The sequence below is a fragment of the Meles meles genome, chromosome 17 (genome assembly GCF_922984935.1).
Source record: "Meles meles chromosome 17, mMelMel3.1 paternal haplotype, whole genome shotgun sequence".
NCBI lineage: Eukaryota > Metazoa > Chordata > Mammalia > Carnivora > Mustelidae > Meles > Meles meles.
This window is the reverse complement of record NC_060082.1, coordinates 49,899,413-49,922,669: the sequence shown is the minus strand read 5'-3', so window position 1 is coordinate 49,922,669 and position 23,257 is coordinate 49,899,413. Positions and strand designations below refer to the sequence as shown.

General features: G+C 35.6%; 1 protein-coding gene across 5 annotated transcripts in view; it reads left to right on the top strand.

Moving 5' to 3' along the window:
* The window catches only part of SMG7 (SMG7 nonsense mediated mRNA decay factor), a 91,844-nt gene that overhangs the window by 40,311 nt on the left and 28,276 nt on the right, over window positions 1–23,257 (top strand). For all 5 annotated transcript variants that reach the window (XM_045982760.1, XM_045982763.1, XM_045982761.1 and 2 more), the window contains 3 exons: window positions 10,659–10,690; window positions 12,976–13,093; window positions 14,839–14,971. In XM_045982760.1, the coding sequence (XP_045838716.1) occupies window positions 10,659–10,690; window positions 12,976–13,093; window positions 14,839–14,971 (283 nt within the window). The remainder of the gene's footprint in view (window positions 1–10,658; window positions 10,691–12,975; window positions 13,094–14,838; window positions 14,972–23,257) is intronic.

Sequence of the window (23,257 nt, the reverse complement as noted above, 5' to 3'; positions counted from 1 at the left end):
ATGTTTAAATATTGAAAGCCCTAGTTCTTTGGGTTATTACCATCAAACATTCCAGTCTTTTTTTCTTGCTGTCTTGTATAAGAGGAACTATGATGTAATGGTTAGGAGATAGGCTCTGGAACCAAACTGTTGAGGAGTTCAAATGCTGCCTTTACTACTTACTAACTTGATGACCTAAGACGTGTGATTTAACCTCTATTTCCATGGGTTTCTTCATCTATGGAGTGGGGGTAATAGTAGTTCATAATATGGAATAAATAATTTATATAAAGCTGTTAGAACAGTGTCTGACAGTAGTAAGTGCTATATAGAGTATTGGCTGTTTCAGTACCTAGAACATTAAATACATTGGGTATATTTATAGATTTTGATGATCATGTTGTCTCCAAGAATATTGTTTCAGGTTGTTAGCTTTCAGTGCATTGTTTATCACTGAATGTTTCAAATTTTATTCTGTCTTTTAATGACTTTTTTATTGCTCGATAGAAGTGCTTAATTTCTCTTATAAAGAAGTGACACGATGTGTTTAATACTTTGAAAGCTCTGTATTTTGTAACTATTTAATAGTGCTATTTTATTATTGAAGACATGATGATTTTTCGTTTTTGAATTCTTGGTTCATTCATTGTTTTCATTAATTCCTTCAGCTTAAAGTAAGAATAAAAAGGAACTCACATTGCCAAAATCTTCTACCAAGAGAAAGCATTTAAAAACTCTCTCTATTTATATAGGCATTGGCTATAAACTATAAGATTAAACTTTAACATTATTGATCTTTAACAAAACCAGTAGGTCAGTCGAGGTATAGTAGTTTTTCTTTATGAAATAATCAAGATAGCCAATTATGTACTAATATTTATGAAAGCAGTTGCTATAAGACTACACATCTGTTGATTTGATTTCCTGTTTATTATACACTATTTAAAAAAAGTAAATTGTGGGGCACCTGGTTGTCAGTCAGTTAAGCATCCTATTGATTTCAGCTCAGGTCATCATCTCAGGGTCGTCGGATCGAACCCTGTGTCAGCCTCTGCGTGTTGGGCTCTGCCTGTCGGGCTTGGAGCCTACTTAAAATTTCTCTCTCCCCCCTCTCCCCTCTAAAAAGAAAAAGAAAATTGTGTAGTGGTGGGGGATAGGAATTTGTCTTCTTGTGAGATGATAATTCCAGTTTAACCCTCTCATCTGTCTAAATGGGTATTGTTGGTACACAGGAAAAAGGAAGGGTTAGTAGGTAACAGTATATAACCCTAACAGGGTTTTAAATGGTTTATAGTTTAATTCCATCAAAAAATAGCATGGCCTACACATAGTAACTTTACTGTTTGTTATGTGACACTGTATTTTTTAATATAGTTCTCTTTGTGGTAGGATTACTACATTAATAAAAATAGATCATTTCTTTGAGGAAACTGTTATTGATGGTTCCCCATATGGGAAAACTATTTGGTTTGGGAACTTGTGGATACTTGACTTCTTATTTTTTGATCAAGTATTCCCTAGAGCAGAAGAGGCAAAGTTTACTGTAAAGGAGCCAAGTAATAAATAGTGGAGGCTTGTAAAGGAGCCAGATAATAAATATTGGAGGCTTGGTGGGCCATGTGGTCATTGTCTCAACTATTCAGCTCTGCCTTTGTAGCAGCCATAGACAGTATAAAAATGAAGGGGCTTGACTGTGTTCCAGTAAAATTTATTTATGAAAATAGATTCAGAGTGGAGGAAGGAATTTCACCCACAGGCTGACCACTGTACTAGAATATGAATTTTACTTCGTGTGGTCTTTTTTATTAAAAATCTCAGGTAGAATTTATTTTCTATTTGAACAGATCTTTTAATTTAGGCTAGATGACTTAAATATTAGTTTTTAATTGACAGAATCTGTGTTAGCTTTTTAAATCATATTTTTTTTTTTCTAATTTGAAAGAAGTAGAAATGATTGGACTTTGGAGTCAGGAAGAATTAAGTCTGTACTTAACTGTACCTAATTGCTTTGTAACTGTGGACAAATTACTTCACACTTAAATTTCCTTGTTTATAGAAGAGGAATAATACTAGATAGATATCTTCAGGTTGTTGTGTTTTCCATTTAGCTGTCTTTTCATCAGTTCAATTTAGCAAGATTATTTTTGTCATTAATGTGTGTTTTTCAGACTTAAGGAGAAAATTAACAGTGCAGAGAATGAGCACCTCTGCTTTTGTCATACTGAGGAATCAAAACTCCTTGAATTTCAGAATGCTTTAACATTTATGTCAGATTGTTTTTATTACATTTTTGCACTTTTGTTAGTCTTTGAATTTTTAGTTTTTCTAAACATTCTTAGATTATGGTATGTAAAAATATAAAGTAAAATTTTGATTTTTGTTTATCAGTGGAAGCCTGCTGCAGAATTGGCTAGACGTGAGACATTATTAGACTTAAATTATCTTCTTTTACTGACAGTATAGCGGAAGCAGATTATTTGTAAATAGTTCCTATTATATACTCAATAAAATTTTTTGACAGGAAGTTGGTATCCTCATTAGTCAGATGGTAGAATACTGAAATGATATTTGTTCATTTTTATAAGCAAATCTTGCTTGGAATAAGAAAACAACCTTTAGACATGATTCTAAGTATAAGATATCTTGTATATACGTATATGAATTTTTTTCAAAGATTTTATTTATTAATTTGACAGAGATCACCAGTAGGTAGAGAGGCAGGCAGAAAGAGGAGGAAGCAGGCTCCCCGCTGAGCAGAGAGCCCAACATAGGGCTCGATCCCATGACCCTGGGATCATGACCTGAGCCGAAGGCAGAGGCTTTAACTCACTGAGCCACCCCTACTTATATGAATTTTTTAACTAATATGTGGGAGCACAGTAAATACGTTATTTGTAACTTTGCAGCTCAGGGACACAATGAAAATGTTGAGTCTGGTGAAGGTGCATAATTAGCACTGGCTTTCTCAGTATAAGGTTCATAAATAATACTCCAGGAGGAATTTTTTTATTCTTGGAGGGGTGTGTTGTCTTGACACAGGTAGGATAGGATATATGGCATTCTTTTTTTTTTTTTAAGTTTATATTTTAATCTTAGTATAGTTAACATGGGTTCAACACTTCTGTACATTACTCAGTGCTCATCCTAAGTGTATTCTTTTTTTTTTTTCTTTAAAGATTTTATTTATTTATTTAACAGAGAGAGATCACAAGTAGACAGAGAGGCAGGCAGAGAGAGAGGGGAAAGCAGGCTCCCTGCCAAGCAGAGAGCCCTATGCGGGACTGGATCCCAGGACCCTGAGATCATGACCCGAGCCGAAGGCAGCGGCTTAACCCACTGAGCCACCCAGACGCCCCATAAGTGTATTCTTAACCGCTATCACCCATTACACCCATCCGCCCATCCACCTCCCCTCTGATGACCATCAGTTCTCTATAGTTAACATTCTCTTTCTTGGTTAGTCTTGCTCTTTTTTTTTTTTTCTTTGCTCATTTGTTTTGTTTCTTCAATTCCACATGGGAGTGAAATCATCTGGTATTTGTCTTTCTACAACTGACTTAGTTTGCTTAGCATTGTACTCTCTAGTTCCATCCATGTTGTTGCAAATGGTAAGTGTTCATCCTTTTTTATGGCTGAATTATATTCTATTACATGTTTTATTATACCACATCTTCTTTCTCAATTCATCTATCAGTGGACACCTGGACTACTTCCATAATTTGGCTTTCATAAATAATACTATAATAAACAGAGAGGTACATGTATCCCTTTGAATTTGAATTAGCATTTTTGTATTTTTTGGATAAATACCCAGTAGTGTGATTACTGGATTATAGGGTAGTTCTTTTTTTTAACTTCTTGAGGAACCTCCATGTTGTTTTCCACAGTGGAAATTTTTACATTAAGTTTACGTTACCACCAACAGTGCAGGAGGGCTCCTTTTTCTCCACATTGTTGCCAACACTTGTTATTTCTTGTGTTTTTTATATTAGTCATTCTGAAACATGTGAAGTAATATCTCATTGTGGTTTTGATTTGCATTTCCCTGAAGAGGAGTAATATTGAGGATCTTTTCATGTGTCTGATGGCCATCTGTATGTCTTCTTTGAAGAAATGTCTGTTCATGTATTCTGCCCATTTTTTTTTATTTTTTTATTTTATTTTATTTTATTTTATTTTATTTTTAAGATTTTATTTATTTATTTGACAGAGAGAGATCATAAGTAGGCAGAGAGGTAGTCAGGGAGAGTGAGAGGGAAGCAGGCTCCCTGCAGAGCAGAGAGCCCGACGTGGGACTCGATCCCAGGACCCTGAGATCATGACCTGAGCCGAAGGCAGCAGCTTAAACCACTGAGCCACCCAGGCGCCCATCTGCCCATTTTTTAATAGGATGAGTCGTTTTTTGGGTGTTGAGTTGTATAAGTTCTCTATATATTTTAAATACTAACCCTGTATTAGATATGACATTTGCAAATATCTTCTTCTATTTAGTAGGTTGTCTTTTGGGTCTGTAGATCGTTTCCTTCGCTGTGCAGAAACTTCTTATTTTGATGGTAGTACCATCAAAACAAAAACAAGTTTTGTTTTTATTTCCCTTGCCTCAGGAGCTATATCTAGAAAAATGTTGCTGTGGCTGATGTCAGAGAAATTACTGCCTTTGTCATCTCCTAAGATTTTTATGATTTTAGGTCTTTAATCTGTTTTGAATTCATTTTTGTGTATGGTGTAAGGAAGTGGCCCAGCTTCGTTGTTCTGGTGTTGGTGTTTCCCAACACCATTTGTTGAAGAGAGACTGTCTTTTTCCCATTGTGTGTTCTTTCCTCCTTTGTTGAAGATTAATTGACTGTGATTAATTAATTGTGGGTTTGTTTCTGGGTTTTCTATTCTCTTCTGTTGATTTGTGTCTGTTTTTTGTGCCAGTACCATATTATTTTGATTACGGCACCTTTGTAAATCTGGAGTTTTGATAACCTCCAGTTTCATTTTTCTTTTTCAAGATTTCTTTGGCTATTTGATATCTTTTGTGGTTCCATACAAATTTTAGGATTATTTTAGTTTAATGAAAAATACTGTTGGTATTTTGATAGGGATTGCATTAAATCTGTAGAATGCTTTGGGTAGTATAAACATTTTAGCAATATTTTTTCTTCCAGTCCATGAGCATGAAATGTCTTTCCATTTCTTTGTGTCATATTCAGTTTCTTTCATTAATGTTTGATAGTTTTCAGAGGACAGGTTTTTCACTGCTTTGGTTAAGTTTATTTGCAGGTATTTTATTATTTTTGGTACAGTTGTAAATGGGATTGTTTCCTTAATTTCTCTTTTTGCTACTTCATTATTAGTGTGTAGAGATGAAACAGATTTCCATATATTGATTTTGTATCCTGTATCCTGAGACTTTAATGAGTTCATTAATCAGTTCTAGTAGTTTTTTGGTGGAGTCTTTAGGGTTTCCTATAAATGGCATCATGTCATCTGCAAACAATGCAGAGAGTTTTACTTCTTCCTTACCAATTTGGATGCCTTTTCTTTCTTTTTGTTGTCTGATTGCTGTGCCTAGTACTTTCAGTGCTATGTTGAATAACAATGGTGAGAGTGGATATCCTTGTTCCTGACCTTAGGGGAAAGGCTCTCATTTTTTCCCCCCATTGAATATATTGTTCACTGTGGGTTTTTACTTTATGGCCTTTGTGATATTGAGATATGTTCCCTCTCAGCCTACTTTGTTGAGGGTTTTTATCATGAATGGATGTTGTACTTGTCAGATGCTTTTTCTGCATCTGTTGAAATGATCATATGGTATTTATCCTTTTTCTTATTGATGTGCTGTATCACATTAATTGATTTGTGAATATTGAACCACCCTTGCATTCCAAGAATAAATCTCACTTAATTGTGATGAATGATTTTTTAAAAGATTTATTTATTTATTTATTTGACAGAGAGAGAGAGAGAGATCACAAGTAGGCAGAGAGGCAGGCAGAGAGAGAGGAAGAAGCAGGCTTCTTGCTGAGCAGAGAGCCTGACGTGGGGCTCGATCCCAGGACCCTGGGATCATGACCCGAGCCAAAGGCAGAGGCTTTAACCCACTGAGCCCCCCAGGCGCTCCATGATGAATGATTTTTTTAATGTATTGTTGAAAATGGTTTCGCTAGTGTTTTGTTGGCGGATTGTTGCATCTGTATCTATGAAAGATACTGGCCTGTACTTCTCTTTTTTGGTGTGTCTTTAGCTGGTTTTGGTATCAGGAATGAATAGAATGAATAAATTTGGAGGTTTCAAATAGTACAAATTTGGGGAGTTTTCCTTCTTGTATCTTTTGGAATAGTTTGAAAAGAAAGATACTAACTTCTCAAATGTTCGGTAGAATTTCCCTATGAAGCTATTTGGTCCTAGACTTTTGTTTGTTGGGAGTTGTTTTGTTTTTGTTTTTATTATTGTTCTTGATTCAGTTTCTTTGCTGGTAATCTCGGTCTGTTTAAATTTTCTGTTTCTCCCTGCTTCAGTTTTGGTAGGTTATGTGTTTCCAGGAATTAAGCATTAATTCTAGGTCCAGTTTTGGCATATAATTTTCCATAATATCTCTTAAAATTGTTTGTATTCCTGTGGTGTTGGTTGTTACTTCTTTCATTAGTGATTTTGTTTATATGAGTCCTCTCTTTTTTGATGCGCCTAGCTAGAGGTTTATCAATTTTATTGATCCTCTCAAAGAACCACCTTCTGGTTTTATTGGTCTGTTTTATTGAGGTTTTTAAAATTTCTATGTATATTCATTTCTGCTTTAATCTTTATTACTTCCTTCCTTCTGGTTTTGAGTTTTCTTCTTCTAGATCTTGTAAGTGTAAAGTTCGGTTGTTTATTTGATTTTTCTTGTTTCTTGAAGTAGGCCTGTATTACTACTGTAAACATCCCTCTTAGGACTGCTTTTGCTATAGCCCAAAGATTTTGGACCATTGTATTTTCATTTTCATTTGGTTCCAGGTAATTTTTTAATTTCTTCTTTGATTTCTTGATTGACCCGTTTATTGTTTAGTAGCATGTTATCCAGCCTCCATTTATTTGTGCTCTTTCCAGATTTTTTTCTTATGGTTGTTTTCTAGTTCCATAGCATTGTGGTCAGAAAAGATGCATGGTATGACTTCGATCTTTTTTAATTTGTTAAGGTTTGTTTTATCGCCTAATATGTGATCTGTTTTAGAAAATGTTCCTGGGGTGCCTGGGTGGCTCAGTGGTTTAGGCCGCTGCCTTTGGCTCAGGTCATGATCTCAGGGTCCTGGGATCGAGTCCCGCATCGGGCTCTCTGTTCCGCAGAGAGCCTGCTTCGCTCTCACTCTCTCTCTGCCTGCCTCTCTGTCTGCTTGTGATCTCTGTCTGTCAAATAAATAAATAAAAAATCTTAAAAAAAAAAAAAATGTTCCATGTGCACTTGAAAAGAATGTGTATTCTGCCATTTTAGGGTGAACTTTTCTGAATATATGTTAAATCCATCTAATCCAGTGGGTCATTCAGAACACTGTTTCCTTGATTTTTTTTGGTTGGATGATTTGTCTATCGGTGTAAGTGTTAAAGCCCCTACTGTTCTTGTATTACAGTTGATTAATTCCTTTATTCTTACTATTAACTTTTATGTATGAGGGTGCTCCCAGGTTGGGTGTATAAATAATACACAACTTTTATATCTTGTTGGATTTCCCCTTTTATTATTATATAGTAATATATATATATATATAATATGTATATATAATATATATAATATTATTATATAGTCATTCTTTGTCTCTTGTTACAGTCTTTATTTTAAAGTCTCTTTTGTCTAATACAAGTATTGCTACCCCGGCTTTCTTTTGGCATCTATCTGTATGATAAATGTTTCTCCATCCCTGTACTTCCAATCTGCAGATGTCTTTAGGTGTGAAATGAGTCTCTTTCATAGGTGGCATATAGATGGATCTTGTTTTTTTATTTACTCTGTTACCTTGTGTCTTTTGATTGGAGTATTTAATTTATTTACATTCAAAGTAGTTACTGATATTTATTGTTGCCATTTTACTTGTTTTGTGGTTTTTGTAATTTTTTTGTGATCCTTCTCTTGCTCTCTTTTATGGTTTGCTGGCCTTTTTTTTAGTGATATATTTGGATTTCTTTCTCTTTATTCTTGGATATTACTGGTTTTTGATTTGTGGTTGCTCTTAGGTTTGTATGTAACATCTTCTGCAGGATATATGATATTCTTTATTACATTCTATGATCTTAAGAGGTTTTAATGATACAACCCAACAAACTTTGTGAAATTTGTTTGTTTTAATGGCAAAAGTTTAACACCCAAAGCAAATAGTGAAGCTGGGTTATACTGAATGATGGAATTTGAAATGATGTCATGGTTGAGGATAAAGTATAGGTGTTTATTTATATTGCTTATTTATACTAGCAGTTCTCATAACACGCTATTCTGTTGTTTGAAAGCTTAATTTTAAAAATATATTTTTTAAAAGTTAAATGAAAAATTTCATCTTTTGATGAAACATTCACAACTGATATTAGTTAAGTACATTTTACAGTAAAAATTTTAGAATCTCTGAATATTCTCTAGCTTTTATGTCATATTTTGTTTTTAGACATGGAAATCTTGGGATGCCAGGGTGGCTCAGTTGGTTAAGCGTCTGACTTCGGCTCAGCTCATTATTCCAGAGTCCTGGAATGGAATCCCACACTGGGCTTCCTGCTCAGTGGGGAGTCTACTTCTCCCTTTGCCCCTCCCCCTGCTCTCGCTCACTATCTCAAATAAATAAAATCTTTAAAAAAGACATGGAGGGGCGCCCGGGTGGCTCAGTGGGTTAAGCCTGTCTTCGGCCCAGGTCATAATCTTAGGGTCCTGGGATTGAGCCCTCTGCTCAGCGGGGAGCCTCCTTTCCTCTCTCTCTCTCTGCTGGCTGCTCTGCCTGCTTGTGATCTCTCTCCCTCTGTCAAATAAATAAATAAAATCTTTTTATAGTATATGAACATGATGTATCCTTTTTCCTTTCTTCACTTAAAAGATATTTAGTGGATGCCTACTGTGTGCTAGGCACATGTGCTAATAGGTTGTGATGGTGAGCATTCTTAAAATCTGTGATATGTACCATGATGCAAGAAATGAGTGCTTTAAGAACATAAAGTAAGAATATCCTTCATCTATCAACTGAGACTTTTTTGAGAAAATAATGTGTCTGACTCAGACAAAGGATGAGTAGTAATTAACAAAGAGGGCGGGATTCTTCTTTACAAAGACCCTGAATGTGAAAGGAGCAAAGCATATTGCAGAGACCAGAAGTCCAGTAACTGGAGCACAGAGATCAAAGAGAGGAGAGAGTAATGGTAGAAGGAGAGTGCAGACTCTAATTTTTAGAGCGCAGGGAACCTTGTAGGACGCTTTAAGATTATAGTTTTTACCCTAAGAGCAATGGGAAATCATTAAAGTGTCTTATTTGAGCAGTTGGTAAGATCAGATTTGTATTTGTATTTTTTTTTTTCATTAGAGGTGGGGGGGAGGGCGAGCAAGAATCTGAAGCAGTCTCTACACCTAGCGCAGAGCACAAGGCAGGGCTTGATCCTGTGACCCTGAGATTATGAACAATTAACCAACCGATCCACCCTAGAGCCCCTCAGATTTGTATAAAAGATCCCTCAGATAGCAGTAGACAGAACGAAATAGGACAAGAGTAAAATAGAGAAAACAATTTTGGTGGCTTTGCATTAGTCCAGGAAAGAAATAGTTCAGAACTTAAGTGAGAGTAGCTGAAGAAGTAGTAAAGGGAAATCAACAGATTCAAGATATATTTAGTTGGTAGAATTCTCTGGAGTTGATAGATTCCCGGGGTATTGGAAGAACGTTGTCATGGGTGACATCCAGGTGTTTGCCTGTCACAGTGGGAAAGCAGTGATACATTTGGTAAGGTAAAAACACCAGAAAGAGATCCCATTCCTGCAGGTAGATCAGAAGTTCAGCTGGGGAGCTCTTGAAGAATGTGAGAGAAAAGAAGCGGCAGCGAGAGGATAATCTAGGACAGATAGGAGGTTTTGAAAAACTTGGGCATGTTTAAAATACTAAAGCAAAGGATCACCTAGACAGGGAAGTTTTCAAAATTATTGAGAGGGAGGAGATAATTAAAGAAGCAGAAGTCCTTAATAAAGGCCAGAAAGAGCCTACTAAGTGGAATTACTGATCTTAAATAAGAGATGCAGTGCCTCTAGTGTTTGCCCTGGAGAAAGGAAGAAGAGGGCTGTGTGGGTTTAGCAGCTGGGCTGGCCTTATGAAGACACCAGAAATCAGTATCTCAGGAGACTGGGAAATTTGAAATAGGTACAGTGATTAGTGAATTGAGAAACATAGGATTTCCTAGCTGCTTTGAGGGAAATTTTTGTGTTTAATGAATGTCATTTAATGTTATCTTAAAATCAGACTTGGAGGAAAACAGCAAGAATGTGAGCTCCACTCATAGAATTTATGTGTACTTTTAAGTAATGACATCATTGGCCAAGACCTAGGCTACCCTGGATACGAAAGCAGGGACACTCCCATATGGAGGTGCTGTACCTCTTTATGTAGTGTATGATTTCACTTAACTTTTAACTTTCAGGGTTATTTATGTTGAATAGGCCTAGTTTGTTTCTAATTGATGTTTTCTTTCCCCTTTTTTTAGGCAGGCAGAAGTCCTGAAGGCTGACATGACAGGTATTGGCGGCTCATTTGTTTTTCACACTTATTTTATACCATTAAATTGAAGGAAGGGTGTCATCTTCCCTGTATTACTTGTTGCACTGTCCTAGTTGCCAGAGGAATAAGAACTTACTATTTGCTTTTAATAATTGCTGTTTTTGAACTTTGAATTCTTACTTAGATCATTGAGAATTTTGTATAATCTGTGCTATACTGAATTAAATATTAACTAACTTAATGCATATAATCATTTAATTTTTATGAACTGTTTATCATCAATTTAAGACATAAAAAAAAGAATGCATGTACCATATTAAAAACATCTTAGGGTATTAGGTTCATGTCTTCCTGTTCATATTCCCCAAACTTGAATAGTAATTAGACCTTGAGAAAAAATATTTGTAGGAAAACTACTAAAAGTCCTTGAAATTGAGTGAGCTGCTTTGCCACCTTTCTTTTTTCCCTTGTCTTTTTTGTTTTGAATAAATAACCAGTGTGTTTTTGAAAGAATAACTGGAAGTCACTAGAAGGAGCAGATGATTTTAACTTTCCAAAATTGGGAAATATATGACAATGACTATGTAGTCATTGTGTGTGCTCTCTGTAGCAGCATATGGTGTCCTAAAATGTAAACATGTGCAAATGGATCTCATTCTTATTTTTGAGAACTTTAGTTCTAAAGTGAAATCTACAAAGAAGAGTTAAACTTTTACAACAGTATTCTGGCCAAAATTTACAGTCAAGAAGGAATAGGATCTAGATGTCTTTTTCTCAGCATTGCAATCTAATGTTAATGTTAATGTTGATCCTATTGTTTTAAGAATTTGTGGGTACTAACCATTATCTTCTTGTTCAAGGAAAAGAGGGAAAAAAGTTAAAAGCACTTTTAACAGGTTTACTTAATAGAATACCTCAGTTCCTCCCGTTATTAACATGATTGCCATCATCTTCCATACCATGGGTATTAGTGTCAGCTCTAAGCTACTGTATTATGCTTTTGTATTGTCCTGGTAGGCATAGTAAGTATTATGTGACAAAAATTAGACGTGGAGCAATGTTAAGCTAGCTATATCTTTTACTTTTTCTTAAGTATTGGATATCCTCAGTAAGTAGGCTTAGAGTTCAGCTTTTATAAGGAACATTTGACGGCCCAAGAACATTAACTTGGATATTAACTAATTTAAATGATAGTCTGTCTGATAGATCAGAGTTAATGATCCCTTATAATCCTTCCCCTGCCATAGTTGAACCAAAACAAGATTGAATAAATCTATAAATCTATTTAGTCATTAAAAACCTAATAAGGGACCAAGAAGCTGATACTACACCCTGTTTTTTTTGTAGCCAGCAAACTCTGTTGAGGATTAATTCAAATATCCATATTTTATTTGCAGGCTTAAAGAAGAGTAAAAACTGTGTCATTGTGCTGTTGCAAAATATTAAATGTAACCAGAAGCCTAATTGAAAAATCTGTTATTAGGTTCTTCTATTGATGCAGCTGACTATCAATTATTACACTCACAAGCCTAGGAACCGGAAAAGCTAAAGTGTCTTGCAGGACTCTGGCAGACAGTATGGCCCCAGTTGGGTATTACATTTAGTCCTAGCCTGACTTCCCTTCCTCTTGCACCCACTCTCTCATTTGGCCTCTTGAGCAGTTCGGGCAGTGTCTGCTATGAATTCTTATTTACATGAAAATAGCAAGTGTGGATTGCTCACAGAATTTCTTGGCAAGCAATTTCCCAATCATTAAAATAACCCTCACTGTTTTGGCTTTATTGGGTTGATACATAGAGAATAGGAATGACAACAGAGTGTGTAAACAGCTGCTGGATTGTGAGCAGACATGAAGATTCTGTAAGGACAGTTGTGAGAATGATTCAAAATAAAAAAGCTGCTTTGGAGAAAGAGATACAGTTCTGAGAGTAAACAGACCATCTTAGTGGTCCATCATTTAAATGGGGTGACTTCTGAGGCACGTGACTTCCTCTTCTACGAATACATAGAAGTCTAAACTAAAGCAAAGAGTACACCATTCATTTTTTTCACCTTTCTCATGTCATGATGATATTTCAAAGCCAAAAGACAAATTCAGAAACATTTCGAAGCAGATTTAGTCATTAGCCAAAAGGTGAAAGTTATTTGAAAATATAGTAGTATAAAACTTCCGCAGCAGTCTGTGGTATCTACCTAAAGCAGGTGTTTGCTTTGCAAAATGGAGAGAAAAGGAGTCATTGGTGTGGTATAATGTTAACTATTTTTTTCTGTCTCTCTGTTGTTTTCTCTGTTTCGTTACTCAGATTCTAAGCTGGGTCCGGCTGAGGTCTGGACATCCAGACAGGCTCTGCAGGACCTATACCAGAAAATGCTAGTTACTGATTTGGAATACGCGTTAGACAAGAAAGTAGAGCAGGATCTGTAAGTATTATCATTTGGGATGTCCCTGTAAGATCAAGAGTATTACCAAGACTTTAGGATAGAAAAGAAGGATTTGGTTATTTCTTTTTGACCTATCTCAGAGTAACCTCTTTCAGTGAAAGAAGAAATTCTAATACCTGTAATACTTATGAGTTTTTTGAACCAAATATTTAACCATTCGTATTACTTCAGATAGTCTTGGGTGATAAGAGGAGAAGTGCTTGGACTTGAATGTTTTTTAACGTCTTTAGGGCATATCATAAAAACAAATCTCTATATATATATTTCAGGTACTAAGAGACAGTGTTTGGATTCTCTGTATGTGTTCAGTCCTGCATTTAAGCCATTTAAGCCAGTCCTGCATTTTAAGTCATGGCTTGAAAAATTCAGTAGTGAGCTTTAGGTAAATCTTCTCTGGTAAATGTGATTCTATAAATTTCTCCCAAAGAAAAATGTGTTTGCATTTTTAAGGGAAGTTCTTCTTTTTATAAAATAAGTAGGTGTTTCCTTTTTTATTTTTTCTTCCCTTAATAAGACTAAAGAAAGATTTTGTATATTTAGGCTATTCCACTTGTTCTTTCTATGAGAGGTGAAATGGCAGATGACCAGATTCCCAAGTGAGTAAATAAATGCCTGTTGTGGAAGGCCTTGCCTTATAAATTGGAGCAGGGATATTAGGCTGATGGAAAATTTAAAATCAGTTCAGAATATTCTATTCAGAAATGGCTAAGTTGTGGTGAAAATTAGTTTTTCCTATCTTTTATACCTTTCTTAGATACTTTATATTTTTAGGAGTTCTAGTAATAAGAGAGCTTAATCACAGCCACTCAAAATCTATTTCCATGATATTAGAGTCAAGGATAAAATATCATCAGAAATGCTAAGGGAGGGATTGTCCTTATAAACCATTAAAAATACCCAGTGCTCTTGAATCTCAAAGTTGAGGTTGATAAAGAATTAGGTACTTTGCAGGTAGGTTGTAGACCTTTTATCTGTGTTTGCTTCCTTTTATCGAAGCAATTCTAATATTCTCCCTCTATCCTAGTTCCTTTTTCCCCTCCTGTGGTTTCCAAGTTAAGGAATGACTGTATTTCACCATAACTGAATTTAAAATGATTCTCTATATAGCTTGATTAATGAAAGACATTTTATAATAGGATTTTGGTATGCCATATTTCAACATTGTGTTTTTTCCTATTTTAAATAGCCAGAATTGAAATGTCAAAAAATGAACTTATATTTCAAGCTCTCAAGAAAATATTAACCCCAAGAGAAATAAAAGTCTTAAATAGAATTAGAACAGAGTGCTGTGGGAAATAGATTTTATGGAAATTGGAGATATGACTTAGTATTTTCAAGAATAATTTTCAAAAAGAATTACTTCTTCGCATAATGTATGGGAATTCGTTAATAGTTTACTTTTACTTTGGTCTTGCCACTGTAGTTCTGATTTTGTACTGGGATTCCTAAATAGGCTCTAACTCTAGTAGCTCTAAAAGATTAATAACTGAAGCCACAGTCTGATTATTCGAACATTGGTAAGTGTTTACTAAGGTCAGTTGGATTCTGCTGCATGTGTAGTCTTGCTCAAAGAAGAGCATAAAGTTATTTAAATAAGTGAATAACTTTAATGCAGGTTTACTGTCTAGTGTGTTATAACAAACAGTTCTTTCTTGTTCTCAGGGGGACCAGTGTCTGCCCAGTGAGTCACTGCTATACCAAATAGAATTACATTTTGTTTTCAGCTGGAATCATGCCTTTAAGAATCAGATCACAACACTACAAGGCCAGGCAAAGAATCGAGCAAACCCGAATCGGAGTGAAGTTCAGGCAAACCTTTCTCTGTTCCTAGAGGCAGCTAGTGGCTTCTATACTCAGGTGAGTTCTGCATTTATACCAATTCTTCTAGAATTAGTTGTGAATGTTCTTCATACATGTCTTGTTCGTATAAACATTTTTGTTACCACTATGCGGGCCATCCAGGAGTTGATCACCTATAATCTGACATGAATAAAAATATCCCAAATTGTTTACCATTAAGACTTTTCAGACAATAAAGTTTCAACCAAAAGTTGATGTTTTGGCTTACAGATTGGAGGTATAATTGTGTGAGTAGAAAAAGGGTAATGAATAGAAAAGCCATGCCTTAGTGAAACAGTAGAAGTAATCAGTTATAAGTGGTATTAGAGCAAATGTGAATTTATGAGTATGGGTATAGTCATTATGAAAGTAACAGCTGTGTTGTACCAGGCAAGAAATCATCAAAATTTGTGGTACCAAGTGCGTTTTCATAGTATTATGTGTTCAGTAGAATTTATCTGGGGCTTTAAATGCTATTAAACTACTTAAGGAATGGAGTAGATTTTTCTCCATTAAATAATAAGCCATTATTTATCGTCCTCAGAGACTTAACCTTGTCCTCGGTTACATCCTGCTATAACTTCTAAGTCAGGCAAGGTGAAAGAATAAATTAATCTTTGGGGCCCCTCAGTGGCTCAGTCAGTTAAGTGTCTGCCTTCAATCAGGTCATGGTCTCGGGGTCCCAGCATTGAGCCCCGCACAGGGATTCCTGTTCGGAGAGGAGTCTGCTTCTCACTGTCTGTTTCCGCCCGTCCCCATCATTCATTCTCTCTCAAATAAATAAATAAAATCTTTTTTAAAAAAAGAATAGATCTTCCTGAACGGTGGTTTTTCTTTAAGCAGAATCTTGTAGAAACTTCATCTCATCCATTTGTAGTTGCCTTCATAATTTATTTAATAAAATGCATATAAACTCTCATCTTAGAATGATGAGCGGAGGTTTTAAAGATCTTGGACTCATCTTTGGCCATTCTCTCTATGTTGCTTCTTGACCATTGCTACCTGTATTTTGGCTTCATTTTGCTCGTATCATTTCTTTGAAAGAAGGAGAAGAAAAGACTTTGCGTTGGAAATTGTCCCATAGTTAGCCATCATCTTAGAGAGATTATTTGTTTTACTTAGACTAAAATGTTCTTCACAGTTCATTATTGAAAGAACTCATTCTCGAAATTTATTTTCAAATTTATGCCAGCTTCTAACAGTAGAAGTCAGTGTTTCTGGAGAGAGGGATTGTGGTATGCCACTAATTAGTCCTTAAAGTAGATGTCAAAGATTAATTCATTCCACAAGTAGCTTTTACTTTATTTTTTATTTTTATTTTTTTTCTGTCTGATTTTTGGTTTTTTGTTTTATTTTGTTTTTTTTATTTTTTATTTTTTTATTAACATATAATATATTATTAGCCCCAGGGATACAGGTCTGTCAGTCGCCAGGTTTACACACTTCACAGCACCCACCAGAGCACATACCCTCCCCAGTGTCCCTAACCCCCTCCCCCTGGCAACCCGCAGTTTGTTTTGTGAGATTAAGAGTCTCTCATGGTTTGTCTCCCTCCCGATCCCATCTTGTTTCCTTTATTCTTTTCCTATCCCCCAAACCCCCCATGTTGCGTCTCCACTTCCTCATATCAGGGAGATCATATAATAGTTGTCTTTCTCTGATTGATTTATCTCGCTAAGCATAATACCCTCTAGTTCCATCCATGTCATCACAAATGGCAAGATTTCATTTTCTTTTGATGGCTGCATAGTATTCCATTGTATATATATACAACATCTTCCTTATCCATTCATCTGTTGATGGACATCTAGGTTCTTTCCATAGTTTGGCTATTCCACAAGTAGCTTTTAAAAGCCTACTATTTGTAAAGCACAATACAGATACTGGGGATATGGAGGGGAAAGAGTTCCTTTAAGGGAACATAGAGTCTGAATGAAGAGGTGGATACATTAATAGATACTCTTTTTGCTTTCTGATTATAAAAATAATGCATACTAATTTTAAGAAATTTGGAAATTACACAAAAATAAAAATTTTTAAAATTAATTTTCCCATTCAGGATAGATTACTATTTTAGTATATATATCCTTCTGGTGTTTTAGTAATTTTGAACATACAAGACATATAAGACAAATAGCCTTATATCTGCTTTATAAACATAATGTAAATTTTCCCTTGTGGTGTTAAACAGTTTGATAAACATCTTTGCGTATAAAGCATTTTCTCTAATATGAGATTATTTCATGATAACCAGTTCTTCACTGGATGATGAATGAAATCGGATGAATGAAATTTTAAAACTGTTGATACGTGTTGTTTTCCCAAAAGATTATCACTTATATTTTTGTATTTCTATCAGCAGTATATGCAAGGGTCTGTCTTGATGTGTGTTGCCAGCGTTGTGTTTTCAGTAAAAGTAAACGGATGATTAAATGAATAACTCATTTAATAAATGGAAAATGACTTTGCATTTAAAATTTAACATCTGAATTGCTAGTGTTGAACTGCATTCATATTTTATTAGATACTTGTATTTTATATAAATCATCAGTTTACTTTTCCTGTTCATTGTTTGGACCCTGTTTTTTCCAGACCTCTTTATACATGAGAGATATTAATTTTTTATTGGTTTTTGGCAAATATCTCCAGTTTCTCCTTTTGTTTTCATTTTATTTAGAGCTTCTTAACGTTACCAGGTTTTGTTTATTGTTTTTTTGTAATGTAGAATTTTCTTTGTCCATAGATCAGTGAATATTTAATAAGGACAATGATATTTATATGTAAAGGAACAAATAGATATTATAACTTAAATCATTAAATTTAAAAATAACACAATATCTTAAAATAGAGTAATGATCAAATTATGGCATATCTGTAAAATGGAAATTTATGAAATTATTTTAAGTGATATTTATGAAGATTTTTTTAAATGATGGAAAAGTTATGGCATTATTGAGTGGAAAATCATACAAAATTATGTATACAATTTGATTCATACGTTAATCGAAGTGTCTCAGCTCAGAGTCTTAACAAAAATGTTGTCTCTTCCTCCCTCTCTCCATCACTACTTTCAGCTGTGCTTTGTTGAGTTCCAGATTTCTGTCATAACTTCTTGGAAAGATTCCGTAATGTTCTGGTTGACTTTACGTTTTTGAAACATAGTCTGTAGTCTGTTTTTTAAACTCCAATCTCATTTCTGATTCAGATCTGTTTTCCTTTCCTTCCTATGCAATAGAAACTGGAATTGTGAATGACCACAGTAGGGACTCTAAGCACCTGGTCCTGGTGGAGGGAGAGGGAAGGCATTCACATGTTGCAACATGTTTTTATAATAGCCATTGTACAGATTGGTTTGTCACCTTGAAACATGATTCTTGACCTTTTTTAAGACAATATATATATAACACATTTCCAAAGCTTTAATTGCACATTGATGAAACAAGTATGCAAGGAAGGAAAACAAGAATCATCATTTTTATTGAGGGAGCATGATATTTGTAAAAAAAAAAAAAAAAATTTATGGTCAGGTGAATAAGAAAATCATTCTCAAATTATCTGATAAGGAAAATACATGAGTGATCTAATTTTGAAATTTATTTTTTCAATTTTTATAGTCATTGATTTTCTCTACTTGCTTTCCTTAGGCAGTGGTTGAGGAAGTACAGTAATTGTAGAATGAACGTTAATAAACTTTTTTAGATATTAGCATTAATAGAACTTTTTACTTCCATTTTTATGTTGTCTTGGTTTGATCATTGAAACAGCTAATGGTGTTGCTAACAGTAATGTTTTATACATTTTTCTTGATTACATGCAGTGCAGATGAAGCCACCAGATTGAAGGAATAGACCAAGTCCAGATCATTGTACAGCCTTACAGGACAAGATGAGTTTTGAGTTTAGTCTTTAAGTATAGTTGCAAGCTATCGGAAAGGAGGCCAGGGAGTAACATGATAAAGTTTGCATTTTTAGAAGATTATCCTGGCTGTTGTATGGAGGATAAATTAGTGGGGGTCAGGAATGGAAGCTAATTAGGATGCCCCTGTGGTAATGGAAAAAAAAATTGATGGATTTTTTGAAGAATAGCCAGTAGACTTGCTGATGGCTCAGATTGGATATGTGGAATCAGGTGACTTGAGGTATCAGATTGAGCAGCTAGATTACTGCTTGTACCATTTATTTATTTATTTATTTATTTAAAAGATTTTATTTATTTATTTGACAGAGAGAGAGATCACAAGTAGGCAGAGAGGCAGGAAGAGAGAGAGGAAGGGAAGCAGGCTCCCGGCTGAGCAGAGAGCCCGATGTGGGGCTCGATCCCAGGACCCTGGGATCATGACCTGAGCCGAAGGCAGAGGCTTTAATCCACTGAGCCACCCAGGCTCCCCTGCTTGTACCATTTACTGAGATGGGGAGTACTGTAGAAAAAGCAGCTATGCTTGTTTTAAATGAGATAGCCTATTTGAGATCTAAGTGCAAATGTCAAATAGGAAATTAGATAAACTTGGAGCTCAGTAAAAAGGTCAGGGTTGGAGTAAATTTTATGATTAAAATAAAGAACCCTGACTTAGCCTGACATTAGTGTTTGGTGTTTAAAACCACAGGACTAGCAAACAGTGATTTGAAGGGGCACATGGCACCCAAATGTCTCTAGAAGGATTGTCCACAATAGCCACAATATGGAAAGAGCCCAGATGTCCATTGACAGATGAATGGGTAAAGAAGATGTGTGTGTGTGTGTGTGTGTGTGTGTGTGTGTGTGTGTGTGTGTAAAAAATGGAATATTTCAGCCATCAAAAGAATGAAATCTTGCCATTTGCAACGATGTAAATAGAACTAGAGGGTATTATGCTAAGCAAAATAAGCCAGTCAGAGAAAGACACCATATAATTTCACTCATGTGGAGTTTAAGAAACAAAACAGATGAACATAGGGGTAGGGAAGGAAAAATAAAATAAGATGAAAATTGAGAAGAAGCCAAACCGTAAGAGACGCTGAACTCTAAGAAACAAACAGGGTTGCTGGTGGGGTGAGGGATCAGGGGTGGGGTAATTGGGTGATGGACATTAAGGAGGACATGTGATGTAATGAGCACTGGGTGTTAACATGCAGACTGATGAGTCACTAAATTCTACCTCCAAGACAAACTAAATAAATAAATTTTTAAAACCACAGGACTAGGTGAGAACAGGTTAGCACAAGTGGAGCCACCATAGCAGTAGTAGAAAATCAGACACTGGCAACGTAGAAGCCAAGAGAAGAACATTTCAGTAAGGAGTGAGAGTGATCAACTCTGTCGAGTGCTGCCGAGAAGTCAAGTAAGAGGATTAAAAAGTGACCAATTAGATTTGACTACATGAAGTCACTGGTGACATTAACAAATACTGTATTTCTTCATTTCTAAACTATTTTTCATATTTTAGCATCTCTAAAACAGGGATAAGTTCAAAGAAGATTGTAAGTCACTTTAATTGGCAGTATTTTTTTTCAGTGTGATAAATAATAGTTTGTCTTATAATTTGTGGTATCTTGGATTTGATGCATTGTGACTGTGGTAAAGTGGTGGGGATAGAAATCTAAGTGAAGGGACTTGAGAAGAGACTGATACCTGTCATCCTCAGCTACATTTTCTGTGAAGGTGGTCATTTTGTAAGACATTGAAAGCATGGCACCTCATGCCAGAAGGAAATTCTCAAAGTAAAGATGTAACATTCTGCTGTAGGGTTTTTTGAAAACATCAAAGAACTGAACAGATAGTTGTTACTCTAAGAAAGTGGGAGCCAAAAGGAAAGTATCACTAAGTTTCTGTAGTAATTTGAAAGGTGATGTTCTGTACCTTCATCATTAGTTCTCCATTCTTAGCATAGGGTGAAGACCTAAAGAGCAGTGAAATAGTTTAATACAGAGTTTTCACAGAATAATTGCCAAATATAGATCTGTTTCTCTTCTGAAGAGAAACTGAACCTACTAGAGATCTCTCATCCAGAACCTCTGAGTCCACAGGAACTTTTTTGGTATCTTCCTCTGCAGCCCCTGGGTTTGGACAAAAATTTTATTAGAGGAGGCATTCCACGTGATGCTCCAGCCATGTTTGATTTACTTTTCATGAACGTTTTTTTTCTTGGTAATTGTTCCGCCTTGCCTAATTTTCTAGTCTGTTCTTTCAGTTCTTACCAAATTCCATTCTCCACCACCTGTCATGTTTCTTCTTATCATCTTCTACATTCATCTGGTTTTGTTGCGTTTTTTCACCCCATTTTTTTGTTCCTTTCTATACTTCTTGTGTTTAATATTTAACAAATATTAAAAATCCTTTAATATTTAATTTAATAATTAAAGCCCATTTTGGTCTTTAACTTGTTTACCTAATTTTATGCCAGCAAATTTCTTGCCTATAATGAATGTATAGATATAGGTAAAGCTGAAGTAGATAATTTCTTTGCTTAGTAAGAAAGGGTACACGGAACTTGTATTCAGTTCTGAAAGTGATTTTTAACTTAGGAAAAATGGGGGACATTTCAAATCCTGAGTGGGGTCCTCAGGATGTCTTACTTTATATTTTGAATTCTGCACGTTAGAAAGAGTGATGATAGAATAAAGATATTTCTAATTCTGTAACTTTTTAGTCAAATCACTTGGTATTTCTGTTGCTTTCATATCCTCATCTGAAAAAATGGAGCTTTATAACTACATATACTGTATTGTTAATAGTTTATCACAAGGATAAGTGAGACAAATATATCAGATAACCTAGGGAATAATGTTGACTATAAATGTAGATTATTCTCTTGGCTTATGCTCACTGTCATATTCGATATCCCTTGCTGTTCACTGCCCCTTCCCTTCCCCACTCCCACTTTATTTACCTGTCTTGCTCATTTGGTCGTGAGCTCTTTAAGAAGGTAGGTCTTCTTACTCATCTCTTTTGCTTACCGTGGTGTCTGATACGGTACCAGATATGTGAATGAATATATTTGTAAATAAATATTTGAATAAGTGGGAGTAGAATGTAGAGAGTTCTGTGGGGGCCAAGAATGAAACCCTTGGGGAGCAAGGTAGGGGGAGAAAAGTCTTTGGATAAAGGGGACTGAAAAGGAATGGTTGGTAAGACAAAACAACAGCTACAAAGCAACACAACAGCTAGCAAAGCTCAGTGATGAGTCATAAGGTCAGCTGTTCTAAATGCAACAAAGAGGTCCAGTAAGATGATGACTGAAAATGTCCATTGTATTTGCTTATTGGATACCTGGTTGTCGTATGGACAGCAGTTTCAGTAGAGAGGTGGTGGGATGGCAAGAGGGTTTGTGTGGAAGGCAGATCATAATGTAATAAGGAGCGACTAGGAATTGAGAAAGCAGATAGCACACATGTGGATTCCTCTGAAGGCGTTTGGTAAGAAAAAGAGACATTAGAAGGTTGCTGGAGAAGGAATCTAAGGTCAAGGAGGAGAGTGTTTTGGTTTGGGGGTTTTATTATTATTGTTTTCTATAGGTGACGCTTGATATTCGTAGGTTACAGCAAAGAAGCATGAGAAGTTGAAAGTAGATATAAGAGAGAGGGGATAATAGGCAGGAGGCAGACAAGAATGAAATAGGTATGCTTAGGCAGAGGAGTTAGTTCTGACCAGGAGGAGGTACCTTTAATAGTGAGACTAAATTAGGAAAAAGGAAAAAAATGGGTGGTTTATATAATGTCAAAAGTCCCTTCCATCTGTAATCCCATCAGATCTGTTACTATGCAAAGATATGAACTGACCTGGGGTTAAGAAAGTAAATCTCAAGGGGGTACCTGGATGGCTCAGTTGGTTAAGCGGTGGACTCTTGATCTTAGCTCAGATCTTAATATCAGCGTCGTAAGTTTAAGCCCCGTGTTGGGCTCCATGCTGGGTGTGGAACTTACTTAAAAAATCATTCTGTCTTCTATCTCAAGGAACTCCTAAAGTCTGACAAATATGTCGGCTTGTATTTAAGTCATATTTGTAACCACCCAGTCTTTAATGTTATTTTGTATGTGTTTCTTTTTGTTTTTTTACGATTATTTGAGGGAGAGATAGAGGGAAAGTGGGTAAGCATAAGCGGGAGGAGTAGGGAGAGGGAGAGAGACTCTCCAGCAGATTTTTCACCGAGTGAGGAACCTGAGCCGGGGGTTGATCTCATGACCCTGAGATCATGACCTCAGCTGAAACCAAGAGTTGGTCACTTAACCAACTGCGCCATCCAGGAGCCCTGGTTTTTATGTTTCTAAGAGGAATAGTAGATAGATAATTTCTTGGAGTTGCTTGCTAAATGTGAATGAATACCCTATT